A 19,372-nucleotide genomic window follows, 5' to 3' on the forward strand; every position below is an offset into this window, starting at 1 on the left:
GATCATGTTAATTTTTATATAATCAAAATCTAAGCACAAAATATGGTCTAATCTTATAATTCAAATTTAATAAATTTTTAGGAGGCCTCTTAAATATTTACTTTCTGTGTGAATTCTTATTTATCAATCTCTTTAATTCTTATTCTTAATATTAATGATTAAATAAGTCAAATTATAGTTTGTAGATCTTTACCATTTTAAGATGCATATTTAGCATTTAACACTTAACCAATTTGGTTTGAGAATATTTCAATGCAAAAATAGAATCATTCTCTTTCAAAATAAAAAATGGTAAAATAAAAAAAATTAATCACTTTTAAATCAAAATTATAAGATTTATATATGATAAAAATAATAAATTTACAATAATTAAATTTTATTTTAGTACTTTACAAATTTTATTACTTTAGAACATTTTTTTTGCCAAAATAAAATTATATTTTATAATTTTGTTTCAAACATACATAATTCAAAAATACTCATATAATACCAAATAAAAAAATTTATTTAATATTTTTATATTTTAAATAAATAAAAATTAATTTTTTTAAATATTTTTAAAATATTAATATTTCAATAATTTTAAATGTTAATTTTAATTTATATATATTATATATATTTTATAATTAAAATCAACGAATAAAACTATTGAAATATCAATATTTCATAGGCATCGAAATTCTTCCTACAAGATATAGAAAGAATTTGTGGTAGACTTTGCCGCCTTGTTCTTTGTAAAAGAAAACATCAAATCAAACCAAACCAAAATACTTTTCCTTTTAATTATTTTAAAATTCAACATTATTTTAAACACAAAGAAAGTTTAAACTTTAAAAGTGTTTTAAACAAGTAACGCTTCTGACAGAGGAAAACAAGGGAAACAGACACACTCAAGTTGTGTCAAGAGCACGGTTATCTTGTTGCTCAGGACCACCTTGTTTTTCTTGTTCTGGCTTCAATCTTTGGAGCTTTAGCTTTTCTGGGTTGTGATCATGTAATAGAAACTCTCTAGTTTTAGTATTCAAAAGGTAAACTTGTTTATGCATGTTAGCATGTCACACAAAAGAAAACAGTGAATAAAAGCACTTGTTTTGATCATTTTCTGCTTTTGGTTCCTTGTAATGTTGTCTTTTCTTTCATATTCATCTCAAAAAGTGTCCATTTGTAGCAATTCAGTAATTTTTGTTTTTTTTTTTTTTTTTTTGTAACCATGTTCATCAACTGTTTGATGATTTTTTGCAGAGAAGAAAAAGAAGAGGGAGGTTTGTGAAGTTTTGAGTTATATATAACAATTAACAAACTCAATTTCATTGCAATAGAGCTGCAAAAGGAAAAAAAATATAGAGAAAAAACATGTCCTCTGCTTGGATCACTTCCCTTTCATGTTCTTCAGCATCATCATCACTCTCAAGTCCACCTCAATGGTTAAGATTTGTGTTCCTTTCACCATGTCCTCAGAGAGCTTTGTTTTCTGCTGTTGATGTTCTTCTCTTGTTCACCTTCTCTGTGTTTGCCATAATAAAGCTTTACCAAAGGTTCTTTTCAAATGGCAACAACAACAACAGCAGCAGCATCACTTCCAACGGCCACAATAACCACCATAACAATGAGCTCAACAAGCCCCTTATCAGAAACAACAGGAGTTTCACCAAAATAACAACCTTATGGTTCAAGCTAACTCTCATTGCAACATCTGTTTTGGCTGCACTTTTCATTGTTGCTTCCATCTTGGTGTTCAGCAGTTCTATAATTCAGGCTCCATGGAAGGTACTTGATGGAGTGTTTTGGTTGGTTCAGGCAATAACACAAATTGTGCTTGCAATCTTGATCATCCATGAGAAGAGATTTGAAGCTGTTAATCATCCTGTGTCACTTAGAATCTATTGGATTGCAAGTTTCATTGTTGTTTCTTTGTTTACAGCTTCCGGGGTTATACGTTTCTCCACTTTAGATGTTGACACTTTCATGGTGGATGACATAGTTTCTTTCATTTCCTTCCCTATATCACTTTTTCTTCTTTGTGTTGGGATCAAAGGGTCAACTGGGATTAAGTCCAGTGAAGACTCACAAGTTCCTATTAATGGTGAAATCAAAGAATCTGAGACCATATCGAATGTCACTGGTTTCGCTTCGGCTTCTATTGTATCCAAGGCCTTTTGGATTTGGATAAACCCTTTATTGAATAAAGGGTATAAGTCACCACTTAAGATTGATGAAATTCCATCACTTTCTCCTCAGCATAGAGCTGAGAGGATGTCAGTAATATTCGAATCGAAATGGCCTAAATCACATGAGAGATCGAAGCATCCAGTTCGGACTGCATTGCTCCGTTGTTTCTGGAAAGAGATACTATTCACTGCTTTCCTTGCTGTTGTGAGACTATGTGTCATGTTTGTAGGGCCAGTTCTCATACAAAGCTTTGTTGATTACACATCCGGGAAAGGAAGCTCTATATATGAAGGCTACTACCTTGTTTTGATTCTCCTCTGTTCGAAATTCGTGGAAGTTTTAACCACTCACCATTTCAATTTCAACTCTCAGAAGCTTGGAATGCTTATAAGATGCACCCTCATCACTTCTCTTTACAAAAAGGGACTGAGGCTAACTTGCTCAGCAAGGCAAGACCATGGTGTTGGTCCAATTGTGAATTACATGGCTGTGGACACTCAGCAACTCTCTGATATGATGCTTCAGCTGCACGCCGTGTGGATGATGCCATTCCAAGTTGGCATCGGCCTGTTCTTGCTCTACAACTGTTTAGGTGCTTCAGTGGTCACTGCCCTACTTGGACTTCTTCTTGTTCTGATTTTCATTGTGATAACCACTAGAAACAACAAGCAATACCAGTTTAAGGCCATGATGAATCGTGATTCGCGTATGAAGGCTGTCAATGAGATGCTTAATTACATGCGTGTGATCAAGTTCCAGGCCTGGGAAGAGCATTTCAATGATAGGATCTTGAAATTTCGTGGCTCGGAGTTTGGGTGGCTTTCAAAGTTCTTATACTCAATTTGTGGCAACATCATTGTGTTGTGGAGCACTCCTTTAGTTATATCAACACTCACATTTGGCACAGCTATTCTTCTTGGAGTTCCACTCGATGCAGGCACGGTTTTCACCACTACAACTGTGTTTAAGATCCTGCAGGAGCCTCTAAGGACCTTTCCACAATCCATGATTTCACTTTCACAGGCAATGGTGTCACTTGGAAGGTTGGATAGGTACATGTCTAGTAGGGAATTGGCAGAAGATTCGGTCGAAAGAGACGAAGGGTGCAGCGGAAACATTGCTGTGGTGGTTAGAGATGGAACATTTAGCTGGGATGATGATGCCAAAGAGCAAGACTTGAAGAACATCAATTTGGAGATCAACAAGGGAGAACTCACAGCTATTGTTGGGACTGTAGGGTCTGGAAAATCTTCTCTCCTTGCATCAATTCTTGGTGAGATGCACAAAGTTTCTGGAAAGGTATATATCTAAGTCTTTGGTTCAGCAATGAGAAGTTGAGAACTATACCAAAAAAGGTTTTGTTCCATGATGTTCATTTCTGACTGTATATTTTGGAAACAGGTTAAAGTTTGTGGAAGTGTTGCCTATGTTGCACAAACAGCTTGGATTCAAAATGGTACCATTGAAGAAAACATTCTCTTTGGTTTACCAATGGACAGACAGAAGTACAATGAAGTCATCAAGGTTTGTTGTTTGGAGAAAGACTTGGAAATGATGGACCATGGGGATCAAACAGAAATCGGAGAGCGTGGCATCAACCTGAGTGGTGGCCAGAAGCAGCGCATACAACTCGCCAGGGCCGTGTATCAAGACTCTGATATTTATCTTCTTGATGATGTCTTCAGTGCTGTTGATGCACATACTGGCTCTGAAATATTTAAGGTAATTGTTCTTATCATAAGTTATTCACTGGAGACAGTTAATTTTGTGAATTGTTTTGTTAAGAACTGATTTTTCAGAAAGAAAAGGAAAAGAATCAATTTGTTTAGTTACAAATTTAAATGTGTTGAGATCAATTCATAATGGAGTGTTTTGGTTTTCCTTTTATGCAGGAATGTGTGAGAGGAGTTCTAAAAGGCAAGACCATAATTCTTGTAACTCATCAAGTGGACTTCTTACACAATGTAGATCTTATAATGGTAAGTATCTTTAGAAATTTGGCACACTAAAAATTCAACATATTTAGATACAATTTATGTCATAAATGTTCTATATTTCGAAATTGACTGTAATTTTGGACCGGAGGGAGTACTGCTCATTCAGTATTTTATGTAACTTAGTGATTCTAATACACATATTTTCTTTGAATAAAAGGTGATGAGGGATGGTACCATAGTCCAATCAGGAAAGTACAATGATCTACTTGATTCTGGACTAGATTTTGGCGCTTTGGTAGCTGCACATGAGACCTCCATGGAGCTAGTCGAACAAGGCGCTGCCAATCCTGGCGAAAGTTCGAACAAACCATTGAAATCTCCAAAGGGTGTTTCCAATCACAGAGAGGCCAATGGTGAAAGCAATTCTCATGATGCACCAAATTCTAAGAAGGAAGGTTCTAAACTCATCAAAGAAGAGGAGAGGGAAACTGGGAAAGTTAGCTTACATATCTATAAACTCTACTGCACTGAGGCTTTTGGTTGGTGGGGAATTATTGGAGTAATTTTTCTCTCTGTGGTGTGGCAAGCATCTATGATGGCAAGTGATTATTGGCTGGCATATGAAACCTCGGCCGAGCGTGCTGAATTCTTTGATGCCTCTAATTTCATCTCTGTCTATGGAATTATTGTAGCAGTTTCAATTGTTCTGATAGTGCTAAGGTCCTACTCTGTCACAATCTTGGGACTAAGAACAGCACAGATTTTCTTCTCACAAATTCTTCATAGCATCTTGCATGCTCCCATGTCTTTCTTTGACACTACTCCATCTGGAAGAATTCTTAGTAGAGTAAGAATCTGAAGGCTCAAATATACTTTGTTAAACATTAAACCAAATAAATGTTCTATTCTGATATACATTTCTACATTTCTGCCATGTTTCCAGTGCATACTTCTAATGAGTTTTATTTATTTATTTTTTAACCTTGTACAGGCATCCACTGATCAGACCAATGTTGATATCTTTATCCCCTTGTTCCTCCAATTTGTTGTGGCAATGTACATTACAGTGATCAGCATCTTCATCATCACATGTCAAAATTCTTGGCCAACAGTTTTCTTGCTACTTCCTCTTCTTTGGCTGAACATCTGGTATCGGGTACGAATATAAATATGATTATTTTACCAAATGTGTTTCTGGAATAATTCTGATATATTTAGATTTGAGATATTTAAAGCATGAGCATGACTCAGAACCAATTGCATTTTGTTTCTTATTTTGACAATGCAATGTCCAAAACCAAAGCAGCTGGAAAAGATGAATGATTATGCTTACTCACTTTCTTGACACACAAAATCCATTGCACCTTTAGAATTTTACTTGTTCACAACTAAATATATCTCATATAAACTGTTGGCTTGGCCTTATTTGATCAGTGTCAGTGTGTCACCCTTTTAAGATTCAACAATTCTTTAAGATGCTAGCACTTAGTGCTTGTAATGGATGGAACAATTTTAGCAGTATTTTTTTGTTCTGTTTCACTTAAATGGTTAGAGCTTCATCTAACACTAAGAATTCTTGTGTTTCTTTCTTCTTGCTGGATCTTTCAGGGTTATTTCCTATCTACATCTCGCGAATTAACTCGCCTTGATTCGATTACAAAGGCACCAGTGATTCATCATTTCTCTGAAAGCATATCTGGGGTCATGACGATTCGAGCATTCGAAAAACAGAAAGAGTTTTGTGACGAAAATGTTAACAGGGTGAATGCTAATCTGAGAATGGATTTCCATAACTTTAGCTCCAATGCATGGTTAGGCTTCCGGTTAGAGTTGCTTGGAAGCTTAGTTTTTTGCATATCTGCTATGTTCATGATCATGTTACCAAGCAGTGTCATAAAGCCAGGTAAATTAAACTGACTATACTTTTTAAAAGTACTTGTACAATTTTCGCCTTCTCATGATTCCACAAATCTCACAATATGCATATGCAAACTTGATACATTCTATGTTTCTATCTTGCTGTCCTTTTAGTTGTATTGGTACAAAGAAGTGGGAAGGAAATTAGCAATAGTCAATAATTATTTTTAAGTGGATTTGGTTTAGTTGGGAATGGGACAAGGTTTGGTAATATTCCTTTCCCTTGGTTTAAAATAATGTCCTCCACATAAATAAAAATTACCAAGTGAAAAAATTAGTAAGAAACAGTAAAAGGGTTCCACTTTGTTGCACAAAGCACAAGAAATGGGGACACTCCCCTTGTTTGAAGCATACAAATTTCACACTTTTGTCTTCCTCACCTTTTTTGTTCCACTATCTTTGTATTTGTGTCTCAGATAATTTGCAAACATTACATATATACACATTCAAGAATGTACCAAGAAGTGATATATACAAAATACAAGTAGCTCCTGAAAATTATAATACTTATGTTTCAGTAAAAAAATTTCTTGAATAATAAACTGACTAAGATACTTATGTTTCAGTGAAAAAATTTCTTGAGATAATTAATAAACTGACTAAGGTTGTTACACTTGGCGCAGAAAATGTTGGTTTGTCTCTTTCATATGGATTGTCCTTGAACTCGGTGTTGTTTTGGGCAATATACATGAGCTGTTTCATAGAGAACAAAATGGTATCTGTTGAGAGGATAAAGCAGTTCACAAACATTCCTTCAGAAGCAACATGGAACATTAAGGATCGGTTGCCTCCTTCGAATTGGCCTGGTCAAGGAAATGTTGATATCAAAGACTTGCAGGTAATCTAGAACCCTCTGATGAAATCATAAGTTTACATTCTAGTTATTGGATTGAGTAATGCAACTAATGTTACATTTTCTGATAAAGAAAAGGGGTAAAGTTTGGTTTTGTGATATTTGTATGAAAGTCAAATTTGTTGTAGTCTAATCCCTTAAAGCTTTTTAACTTTGTGACTAATTCTTTCAGAAAAACGTATCGTATTCGATACTTGTATTTGTATTTGTGTGACATACATAGAACTATACAGACAAAATAGTTAACTTACCTAAATAGATCTCAGTGTAAAAGAGTGTTACAATGAGAGGCATAGAAATTTAACTCATAGCTGCTTAGAAAACAAGTTAATGACTATTTGTCTATGTAATAATTGATGATAATAATCTTATGATTGATAACTTGAAATTTTGTACAAACAGGTGAGATATAGACCAAACACTCCTTTGGTTCTTAAAGGCATAACTTTAAGCATTAGTGGAGGAGAAAAGATTGGTGTGGTTGGTAGAACCGGGAGTGGAAAATCAACTTTGATTCAAGTGTTCTTTAGGCTGGTGGAACCTACAGGAGGGAAAATAATCATTGATGGCATTGACATATCAGCATTAGGGCTTCATGATCTTAGATCAAGGTTTGGTATCATCCCTCAGGAGCCTGTTCTTTTTGAAGGCACAGTCAGAAGTAACATTGATCCAACTGGACAATACACAGATGAAGAGATTTGGAAGGTAGATATTCATTTTTCCATGCTATTTTTGTAGGGCCTATAGAATTATTTTGTGTTGAAATTCAAATATCATAAACCATATTTCCTAAGAGTTTAAGATTAGAAAAGAGAACATTTCTAACCAATTGAAGTGTTTGAAATGTATTGTATTATAAAATGTACAGGGAATCAGCCTCTTTATAGAGGAATTACAGAAATAGAAATAACTAGAAAATAGGAAAGAAAGGAAAAATACTAGCCTAAAATAAAGGAAAGATTTCTAATCATAAAATCCCTAAAATTAAGCTAAACCTAAAAAGGAAAAGATTTATAATTAATTCTATTTACATAAAAGATTCAAGAAAGGAATTAGGAATCTAATTTTGATTTGATTTAGTCAACACTCCCCCTCAAGCTGGCTTGAAGATATCATTCATTGACAGCTTGCTTATTATGCTATCAAAAGTCTTCTTGGGTAATCCTTTAGTTAGAACATCTGCTAATTGTTCCGTAGTTGGAACATAGGAGATGCAAATCTGTCCTCTCTCAATCTTTTCCCTGATAAAATGCTTGTCAACTTCAACATGTTTAGTTCTATCATGCAACACTGGATTATGAGAAATGGAAATTGCAGATTTGTTGTCACAATACAACCTCATTGGTGGAGAAATGGAAACTTTTAGTTCTTGTAGGATTTTCTCTACCCATAGTGCTTCACATATTCCATGAGCCACTGCTCTAAACTCAGCTTCTGCACTACTTCGTGCCACAACACTCTGTTTTTTACTCCTCCAACTAACCAGGTTTCCGCCAACAAAAGTACAATACCCAGATGTTGACCTTCTATCCATGACATTCCCAGCCCAATCTGCATCTGTATAAGCTTCTACTTGAAGATGTCCATGCTTTTTATAGAGTAACCCTTTCCCAGGCGACCCTTTCAAGTACCTTAGGATTCTAAAGACAGCATCCATGTGTTCTTGACCAGGTGAATGCATAAACTGGCTTACCATGCTCACAGCAAAGGCTATATCCGGGCGTGTATGGGATAAATAGATTAGCCTCCCTACCAACCGCTGATATCTCCCTTTGTCCATTACATTTTCTGGTTCAGCTGGCTTCAATTTTAAGTTGGGCTCTATAGGTGTTTCAGCAGCTTTACAACCAAGTAATCCCGTCTCTTTTAAAAGATCTAGGATGTACTTTCGTTGGTTCATAAAAATGCCTTCCTTAGACCTTGCAAATTCAATTCCAAGGAAATATTTTAATGAGCCAAGTTCTTTGATTTCAAATGCTTTGGCAAGCTTCTCCTTCAAGTCTTTTAGCTCCCAAAAATCATCACCTGTCAGAATAATGTCATCCACATATACAATTAAGATGGCAGTTTTATTAGCTGCTGAATGCTTATAGAAAAGTGTATGGTCAGCTTGGCTTTGAGTATAACCAAGTCCCTTCACCACCATTCCAAGTCGTTCAAACCAAGCTCTTGGGGATTGTTTCAATCCATAGAGAGATTTCTTTAGTTTGCACACTTTGTTCCTCCCTAGTTCAGCTTCAAATCCAGGTGGAAGTTTCATGAACACCTCTTCCTCTAGTTCCCCATTCAGGAAAGCATTCTTTATATCCAATTGATGTAAAGGCCAATTGTAATTCGCAGCAAGAGATAAGAGAATCCGCACAGAACTGAGTTTGGCAACTGGAGCAAAAGTCTCTCGATAGTCTACTCCATAGGTTTGTGTATATCCCCTAGCTACTAACCTAGCCTTATACCTCTCTATGCTTCCATCAGCATTGCACTTGATGGTAAAAACCCACCTGCAGCCAACCAATTTTGTATTCTGTGGCAGATCTACAATCTCCCAAGTTTCATTTTTCTTGAGTGCATGACACTCTTCCATCACTGCTAATTTCCAGTTGGGATCATCTAGTGCTTCCTCTATATTCCTAGGCTCAAACAGATTTGTAATTTTAGAAGTAAAAGCTCGATGTTTTTGAGAGAGATTTTGGTAAGAGACATAATTGGAAATAGGATGGTTGGTGCTGTTTTTGAGTACTTTTTTGGTGCAGGTTCTGGTTTCTTTCCTAAGGGCTATTGGCAAATTATTATTAGAAGTGACAATTTCAGATTTACCTGGAAGTTCCTGAAGTACTATAGTTGGGCCGTCTTCCGGGCTTTCAGATTGGGTTGGTACAGAGATGATGGGCTGTTCTCTAGTCTTCTTGGGATATTTCCGAACATAACACCGAAGCTCCTTTTCTTGTGGTATTTCTTTTCCTGTTTGGATTCCAACTAATTCTGGCACAATTTCAGAATTGGTTTTCACATCTTGTTTTGTAATTGTTTCAGAATTTACTTGATTAGTGGAAGTTGTATCCTCAATATGTAAGATAGGAGTGGGTAAAGGTTCATGCAAAAAATTTTCTTCCCTTAGACTCTCCCCCTGAAGAGAATTCTTTTGAAAAAAGGTTTCATGTTCCAAAAAAGTAACATCCATACTTACATGAAATTTCTTGGTGTGTGGATTGAAACATTTATAACCCTTTTGACTTGGGGAATAGCCAATAAAAATGCATTTTTTCTGCCCTTGGATCAAGTTTACTTCGATATGAAGGTGTATGTAAAAACACAGTGCAACCAAATACTTTTAAAGGTAAGTCAGAATGCAACCTACATGCTGGAAAATTCTTTTTGAAAGTATCCAACGGTGTGCAGTAATTTAACACACGTGTGGGCATTCGATTTATGAGATAGGCTGCTGTTAGAACAGCATCTCCCCATAAATACTTTGGAACATTACCCTCAAACATAATGGCACGTGCTACTTCAAGAAGGTGTTTATTCTTCCTTTCAGCAATGCCATTTTGTTGGGGTGTATTGGGCATGTAGATTGATGTTGAATACCTTTCTTTTGAAGAAATTCACCAAGATTTTATTAAAGTATTCAGTGCCATTATCACTTCTTAATATTGAAATTTTTGTGTCAAATTGTGTTTCTACCATTGTTGAAAAATACTGAAAAATTTTAGAAACCTCAGATTTTTCATACATGAGATAGATCCAACATAGTCGTGTGTGGTCATCGATAAAAGTTACAAACCATTTTTTTCCAAATTGAGTTGTTATTTTTGATGGACCCATACATCACTATAAATCAAGTGGAAAGGTTTAGATGCATGATAAGGTTGAGAGTAATAAGGAGCTCTATGGCTTTTTGAACGAATACAACTTTCACATTTAAGTAAGGAAGAATCAATATTTTTAAACAAACTTGGAAACAAATGTTTGAGATATGGAAAACTAGGGTGTCCTAATCTATTGTGCCAGAGAATTATTTGGTCCTTTATAGGCATAGAACTTATACCACTAAATCCTTGAGCTATTTTATCCTCCGAAATATCCTCAAAGTGATAAAGCCCATCCATCATCTTAGCACTGCCAATCATCTTCCCCGAAGTCCGGTCCTGAAAAATACCATGAGTGTCAAAGAATGTCACAGCACAATTGGAATCCTTACAGATCTTACTAATAGAGAGAAGATTACAAGAAAGCTTTGGTACATGTAGGACATTTCTTAGGTCAATGTTTTTGGACAGTTTAATTGTACCTTTTCCAGCAATAGATGAAAAACTACCATCAGCAACTCTAATTTTTTCATTTTCAAAGCAAGGAGAATAAGTTTTAAATAAAGGGGAGAGGCTGGTCATATGGTCAGATGCACCTTAATCGACAATCCATGGTGCATTCAAGTTTGAGGTGCAGTTAAGGGACATAGGAATACTAAAATTACCTGTTTGAGCCAAAGAACCACTAGGAGTACTAGACACAGAACTGGAATTTAACAGCCTTATGAGCTGCTCAACCTGTTCCTTACTCAATGATGATTTTTCAGCCTCATGAGCAGTTGGGGTAGAGCGTATTTTGGGACCAGGTTTGCTGCCTTTAAGATGTGCTGGTTTTCCATGAATCTTCCAGCAGGTTTCTCGGGTGTGACGGGGTTTATTGCAGTGGTCACACCAAAGATTGGAGGGGTGCTTCTGATTTGATGAACTTTTAAGTGCAGCAGGTGCCACTAAAAGTGCATTAGACTCCAAAGAGGTCTGTTCAGTCTTGCATTTTCCCATCATCACAGCTCTACGAGTTTCCTCTCTTCTAACTTCAGCAAATACTTCTCCAATTGAGGGTAGGATTGCTCTTCCAATAATTCTGCCACGAACTTCATCTAGCTCCACGTTGAGGCCTGCAAGAAACTGGAATATCCTCCCTTCTTCCACTGTTTGTTGGTGGTGTTTGGCATCAGCGGCTGAATTCCACTTGTAGTTATTGAAGTGGTCAAGATCCTGCCACACCCGCTTCAATGTGTGGAAATATTTGGTGACATTGTCACTCCCTTGTTGAATTTCTCTAGCTTTTAGAGTAAGTTCATAAATCTGGGATTTATTCCCAAGATCAGAGTACATCTCCTTGACACTATCCCACAATTCTTTGGCTGTAGTATAGTACATGTAGTTACTGCTGATATCCTCCTCCATTGAGTTCACCAGCCATGTCATCACCATGGAATTTTCGGTATCCCACACATGATATTGTGGGTCAGTGATGTTAGGCTGGCTTCGCTCACCAGTGAGATATCCAATCTTCCCTCTTCCACGGATATACATCTGAACTGATTGAGACCACCTAAGGTAATTTGACCCATTGAGTCGAAATGTGGTGATCTGAACTAAATGGGAGTCACCACTAACTAGTACCCGTTGCTCAGATTTTAAATCTGATGGAGTAGGAGTGGTGTTCTCCTTCTGTTCAGGATTAATGACTGAGGAACTGTCAGCCATAGCTATAAATCAGAGGCACAGTGCAGAGATCCTGCTCTGATACCAAATTGAAGTGTTTGAAATGTATTGTATTATAAAATGTACAGGGAATCAGCCTCTTTATAGAGGAATTACAGAAATAGAAATAACTAGAAAATAGGAAAGAAAGGAAAAATACTAGCCTAAAATAAAGGAAAGATTTCTAATCATAAAATCCCTAAAATTAAGCTAAACCTAAAAAGGAAAAGATTTATAATTAATTCTATTTACATAAAAGATTCAAGAAAGGAATTAGGAATCTGATTTTGATTTGATTTAGTCAACATAACATTTTCACTAAATATTAACATGGAAGCCAAAATATTCACTAAAAATTTGAAAGTGACAAATTTGTCCCTCATTGAACAAGTTGGTGTTTTGTGGAACAAGTTTATCTCTGGTCATTCAAAAGAAGTGAACATATTAGTCCAGTCGTACATGTACAAAAAGACTAATTTGTCACTCTTTTTGAATGGCGAGGAACGAGTTTGTCCCTCGTTTTTTTTGTTAGTGATGAGATTAGAGGTTTATGCTTTACACCAATAATGTCTAATAACATTTTTTTTCTTGCTATAGAGTTTGGACCGTTGTCAACTAAAAGAAGCAGTGGCTTCTAAGCCTGAGAAGCTTGAATCTTTAGGTAACACAAGAATGTCATCCACTATTTTCTTTTATGTTGCTTGAATATCACTTCCATTCCATTTTCTTCTTAACAAACATTGGCAATGTGTTTTTTTTTCCCTCTAAATTATAGTGGTTGATAATGGAGATAACTGGAGTGTTGGACAGAGGCAGTTGCTTTGTTTAGGGAGGGTGATGCTTAAGCAAAGCAGGCTTCTGTTCATGGATGAAGCAACAGCATCTGTTGATTCTCAAACAGATGCTGTTATCCAGAAGATCATCAGAGAGGACTTCGCGGCGCGCACCATAATCAGCATTGCTCATAGAATACCAACTGTCATGGACTGTGATAGAGTCCTAGTTGTAGATGCAGGTATGTATGAATATGACATTCACTTGCAATTTCCATCATTTTTCTCAATTTCTCAATGTAGTGAAATTTGTGAGCTAAGTTTTGTGCATTTTTTTTTCCCACCTTAACAGGGCTTGCTAAAGAATTTGACACACCCTCCAATTTGATTCAGAGGCCATCACTCTTTGGAGCATTAGTTCAAGAATATGCCAACCGTTCTAGTGGACTATAACAAACCCTTTAAATGCATCTCATCAATATAGATGTAGAGAGAGGGGAATGGAAGGGCAAGAATGAGATCAATTAAGATTTTTCTGCTTCATTCATCCTTGTGAAGCATTATGTTAGAGAATTGAAGCAGGAAGAATGCTTGTAAATTGGTATTCTAATTCAATTATTGCATTTGGCCTAAGTAGTGCCAGTATAGTATGCCAAATGCAGCTATGATAGGTCCTAATTTTTGGTGCTACAATAATAATATTGTAATGAATAATGAATTGATCCTTTGTATTTTGTTTAATTATGTAACATTAGAAAGCTTTGAATACATCTTTTCTAGCTGAGTATTTTTATTACAACATTAAATCTTGATTATTGCCTTCTTGAGTGTTAGTTGAGGCACTCTTATAATTAAATCCAAAAAGGCATTTAGAGGATTACTTTGATTATCTATTATCTAATGGAGAATTATGAAAGTTTTGGTACACAAATTTTTGTTCTTAAAATGTCATTTATCATATATATCCATAAAAATATTTTTTGTATAGGATCTAATTCGTCGAATATTTCCTTTAATTTATATATATGTACACTGTGCCCCCATTAAAAATAGTGGTTACTTTCATAAAGACATCTTTATGTGAAGATGATATTGTGAATCTTATGATGGTTTAGTCGAACATGTTCAGTTAAACATGTCAAACTATCTAACATTTCACAATATCTTCTTTTTATGAAGATAAAAACAAAATAAATCGCAATCCAAATAGTATCAAATTCAGATTAGATTCCCATGGCTGTCCTACAGACAGATTCCCAGTGCTCCTTGGCCTGCCTAACCCTTTCTACCCTCTCCATTCTAAGTCTTTCCTCCCAATATTCCTTGCATCTGTGAAAAAGATATTTGTTGAAATTATTAGGTTAAGACACATGCAAATTTTACATCTTATCAAACTCAAAAACTACAAATTATCAAATACTATAAATGGCATCATACCTTTGGCCTAACAAAATATTTAGTTCTTCCAAGTGCACAGCACCTTCATGAACTCCTTTCTACAATCATCAAAACAAAAAATCACAAAAGTTACCGGCGTGAACATTTTTCATTTCTAAAATTTAAATTCGAAACTTCTGATCAAGAAACTAAAAGGTAAAAATTTACATGCAGATGTTTTCATATAAAGTTGACAGTTGAGAATCATCAGATGATAATTCAGTTAAATATGTCAAATCATTTAAGAATTTTTAACTATTAATTTTATATGAAAACAACAGTAAGATTTCATCAACTAAAAAATACCTCGCGGCATAGAGGACACTTTTGTTTAGGATCTGCTGCCTTAAGTCCGTCAACAATGGTTACTGATGCAGCTGAGCAAGCACATGTGTAACAGAAAACATGGCCACAAGTCAACGCCACAGGATCAAACACTGTATCCTGTATAATGGAATATAATTGTCACATACATTAATTTTTCAATATACCAATTTTACCAAAGCGACAATTATTTTTGAATGGAAGAAGTGTATAATACAAAAAAATGATATTTGTACACTAAAATCAATCACCATGTATTTGTATCATTTATTGTTTAATTCACTTTCAATATGTATTTTATACTAATGGTTAATTTTAATGTATATCTAGGATACAATAACATTATTGGATTATCAAAAAAGCTACATGCGGTGTGCATACCAAAAATTAGCTATTAATCAGTCTTATATAAATATATATAGTTTAATTTATTTTTATATGTATTTTATATTTTATATTTTTATAGTATTCTATATTAGTAGCTGATTTCAATGGCTAATTTCGGTGTATACTTAATGTAGTTATGTTGCATTATTTGCGAAAAATGGTGAATTTATAGGCAAGTAAAGTATCTTACCAAGCATATAGAACAAGTCAAGTCAATATCAACTTTGTAGGGTTTAAAGATTTCACAAGTGAGTGATGGTTTTCCATCCTTAAAAGTGAGGCAGCATCCATCAAACAAAGAAGATGTAGGGTCTTTAGTGTTAGTGTTGATGTATAAGGCCATAACCTCAATAAGCCATGGACTCTGAAGAATTTCCTTGTGCATAGCCTGCACTTGTGACTTGAATAATTGCCCTTGTTTTGAATCATGTATCTGCGCTCATATATAGTAGTACTCTAATAATTAAATAATATAAGGAACAAATTTCATGCTCTAATTATTTAGTTCAATTTTCAATTGGCAAATGCTACGGTGTACATAACAAAAATTTTCTACACATGAAGAAAAACGGCACGGATAATATAAATCTAAGTAGATTTCTTAATATTTTGTGTACTGGGCCAATAGATTTGGCTAAAGCATTTTTCATCTTATGTCCAACCTTATGGAAATTGAGGGAATAAATAATCCTACAACATTGGATCCAAAAAGGAAAAAAATCCTTAGCAAAAACCATTGGCTCACTATAAAAAAAATTAATTATTTTGTTAGTTTTTATATTATTTTGAATTTTGTAATTATGTCATTGACAAATCAAAAACGTTAAAATTACTAAAATATTCTAAAAGTGAAAAGACATTTAAATTTAAAGATTTAACTTTTCAAGTGTGAATATATTTAATTTGAAGAAAAATATTTTGTTAATTTTAAAATTTTTTATATGATAAGAACTTAATTATAAAATTTAAAATAGTATAAAAAATTAATTAAAAAATTTTAAATTATAAAATTTAATTATAAATTTAATAAAATTATAAAAGCTAATAGAGTAATTTAACTAAAAAAATATTAACAAACCTATTTAAATTTACATCACCCTATTAATGTTCTGGTACATGCAATGTGGCAGTCCTTGCATGCCATCTCTAAATAGGTCAAAGAGGTGCAAAAGCACATAAGGTTATTATTATAGTTTTAAAAAATTAATATATATTGTTAAAAAACTTTAAAATTTTACTGATTATTAAATTTATAATAATTCCATATGACAAAGAGTTGTGTAAAATGTTTTTATATAGTATAAAAACATGATCACAGAACATTTAAGCTACATAGAGTTGAGACTTGAGAGATGATTACAAATTTGTTTATATGAAGTATATTTCAACTATAGTCTATATATAAGAAGCTAATTAAAATGTCATGTAAATGATGATCATATAGAAATAGAAATGCAAAGACAAACTAACCTTATCATATTTCTTTAGTATTTTTCGGATAGCGACAGCATTGATGAGTGCATAAGTGACAAGATCTTTGCCTTGTTGAATGATAGTATTATGATTGGATCTTGTCAAGCAAAGAAGGTACTTCTTGAAGCCAGAATTTGAAGAGAGGTGTAACTCTAGCAAATGTTGTGCACGCTTGTTGAAGCACCCTACTACTTCTGATACTTCATTCAGCAGAGAAGGGAAGAAAGTTCCATCACAAACTGAAATTAATTCATTCATTATGCTAAGTTAGCATATACAAATGTAATTGGAGTAGTTTAAGTAGCTATTCAATAAATTTCTTTTTTTTTTAAATAAATTGACAAATAAATTCTTAAAAATTTATACTTTTTGGATAAATTAGTTTTTGACAAAAAAATATATTAATAAAGTCTTTTACAATAACATACGTAGATAAATTACGTTTACATTAACATCTTTTATATTGATGATAGGAATTTATCTAGAGGTAATATATCACATTTGTTATCGTGGAGAACTTTATTAATATTTTTTTTAGAAACTAATTGATTTGAAATGTAAATTTTAGAGGCTTATTTATTACCTTTTTTTCTCCTTTAAATGGCTATCTAAGTAGGTACAAATAAAGAAAAAAATTATTTTGAAAAAATACGAAAGAAAATGACAAATAATTCTTGTATAGATATATATAACTAAGACTTGCATATCATATATATATATCTCCATCTAAGAATCAATAAATGTCACCCTATGAGTAAAATTCTTTTGAGTTTTGACACTATTTCCTTTTCTTTCTTTTGTTTTTTGTGCGTGCTTTTTTTTTTCTTTTTTGGACAATGTTGAAGTCAAGATTTTATTTATGAGGAAATTGAGGGCTAATAAATTACCAAACATCAAACCACTTGAACCAACCAAACGTTGAATTTTAATAGAATAAAAGAGTTTTCCTAAACAAAAATTTAAATAAAAATATAAAGTTTTTCTTGAAAACTAGAAGTTTAGAACATGTACCTTTATTAAATGTTCTACATTTTGGTAATAGTTATTACAAAAACTCAATCTATAATTAATTAAAGGTTCTACATACATGAACTAAACCCTTTGATTTTCAATTGATTCCTTAACAACTCAACTTGCTCCCTTCCCTTCGTTTCAAACAAATTATATTGTAGGGAATTAAAAAAAATTCATTGATCTCACTTTATTTGATATTAAAAAGGGACAAATATTATGAAATTTCAAACTCTTTGCAAAAAAACCATATATATATATATATATATATATATATATATATATATATATATATATATATATAAACCTTGCAATATGGAAAAGAAAAGTAAATTGAATAAAGAGAAAAACATTATGAAGATCATTATCACCTGGGCATTGAATAGGGCAACTTTTTGTGGCATTATTATTATTATTATTATTATGGTTCATCATGATAGGAGAATAACAACCTCCACTTCTACATTTCTTCATAATCTTTTTGTGATTTTTGAATTCAAGTCCAGGTAGCTTCTCCTCTTGCCCTTGCATGTACTTTTGGTATGTTTTGCAGAACTTCATCTCTTAATTAATAAAAACTTTCTAACAAGCTTCAATAATAATTGAGATTATTAACAAACAATCAAACCCTATCTAACATAATAATAATTTTTTTAAAAAAAAAAGGAAGAAAAACATAAAATTAAGGTTTTTCAACAAGGTTTCAATCTGAGGTTTTACATACATATGCTATATAAAACCCCTCTCCTCACAAAAAACAAAACCAAAAACAAAAGGGAAGAAAAAGAAAAAGAAAAAAGTTTTTATAGTATGGTAAAGTTATGAACCTTGTTATTATAATTAGTTACCAAAATCAACAGAAATTCAGTGGTAGTTATTAGGTATACCCTATTTGATTATTAATTAGTTATCCATATCTAATATGTCATTATTTTTTAACTATTAATTAGTTATCCATATCTAATATATATCACGATGAAAAAGTCAAACTAATGCAATCTAAATTCTCAATTAGAAAAAGTCTAATATAGTTCTTGATCTAATATAGATGCATGCATGTAACCCTCCTAAAAACAATAAAACATGATTCTAGTGAAGTTGCTTGCGGATAATTATTAGTATTATTTTAGAAAAAAAAAAGAGAATAGTTTGATCATTGATCAAAGCATTATATCAGCCATCCGATTGAGACAGTAAAAGGACATTCCAATTCCATACGAGGCTTATATCTATCTATACTTACTAAATAATAATAATAATAATAATAATAATAATAATAATAATAATAATAATAATAATAATACCCGCAGGGACAGAGTTTAATTGAGACAATGGAATCTCTCAAATTTTTTATAAAAAAATTAGTAATAATTTTTTAAAAATTAAAAAATAATTTTGTTAGCTCAAATATCTTATTATGATTTATAGTATCTAGGTTCAATTCTCATCTTTTATTTTTATTGTACAATAATTTTTAGTTTTAAACATTAAAAATATATTAGATTTGGACTGAAAGCAATACTTTTTTATCTTTAAGTTCAAATATAAAAAATTTGATAATTTTTATTTATTTAA

At 33.1% G+C, this 19,372-nt stretch overlaps 2 protein-coding genes across 3 annotated transcripts; one reads left to right on the forward strand and one right to left on the reverse strand.

The window, feature by feature from the left end:
* The first annotated feature begins 779 nt into the window (after positions 1 to 779).
* On the forward strand, positions 780 to 13,933 carry LOC130960879 (ABC transporter C family member 4-like). 2 transcript variants are annotated; one of them, XM_057886378.1, is made up of 12 exons: positions 781 to 1,028; positions 1,243 to 3,468; positions 3,571 to 3,891; positions 4,062 to 4,148; positions 4,324 to 4,953; positions 5,098 to 5,262; positions 5,715 to 6,009; positions 6,647 to 6,861; positions 7,279 to 7,584; positions 12,990 to 13,053; positions 13,168 to 13,407; positions 13,518 to 13,933. In XM_057886378.1, exons 2-12 carry the CDS (start codon positions 1,354 to 1,356, stop codon positions 13,616 to 13,618), a joined length of 4,539 nt encoding a protein of 1,512 aa, XP_057742361.1. In that variant the 5' UTR covers positions 781 to 1,028; positions 1,243 to 1,353; the 3' UTR covers positions 13,619 to 13,933. The 2 variants fall into 2 exon arrangements, with proteins under 2 accessions (XP_057742362.1, XP_057742361.1); XM_057886379.1 differs by lacking the exons at positions 12,990 to 13,053; positions 13,168 to 13,407; positions 13,518 to 13,933 and adding an exon at positions 9,630 to 9,876 and having other exon boundaries at positions 780 to 1,028.
* Positions 13,934 to 14,388: 455 nt separating this feature from the next.
* LOC130960880 (probable E3 ubiquitin-protein ligase BAH1-like 1) lies at positions 14,389 to 18,358 on the reverse strand. The gene is made up of 6 exons (XM_057886380.1): positions 18,169 to 18,358; positions 16,784 to 17,025; positions 15,504 to 15,746; positions 14,909 to 15,046; positions 14,603 to 14,661; positions 14,389 to 14,494 (listed from the first exon to the last, which is right to left on the reverse strand). Exons 1-6 carry the CDS (start codon positions 18,356 to 18,358, stop codon positions 14,389 to 14,391), a joined length of 978 nt encoding a protein of 325 aa, XP_057742363.1.
* Positions 18,359 to 19,372: the final 1,014 nt, after the last annotated feature.

The sequence above is a fragment of the Arachis stenosperma genome, chromosome 2 (assembly GCF_014773155.1).
Source record: "Arachis stenosperma cultivar V10309 chromosome 2, arast.V10309.gnm1.PFL2, whole genome shotgun sequence".
Lineage (NCBI taxonomy): Eukaryota > Viridiplantae > Streptophyta > Magnoliopsida > Fabales > Fabaceae > Arachis > Arachis stenosperma.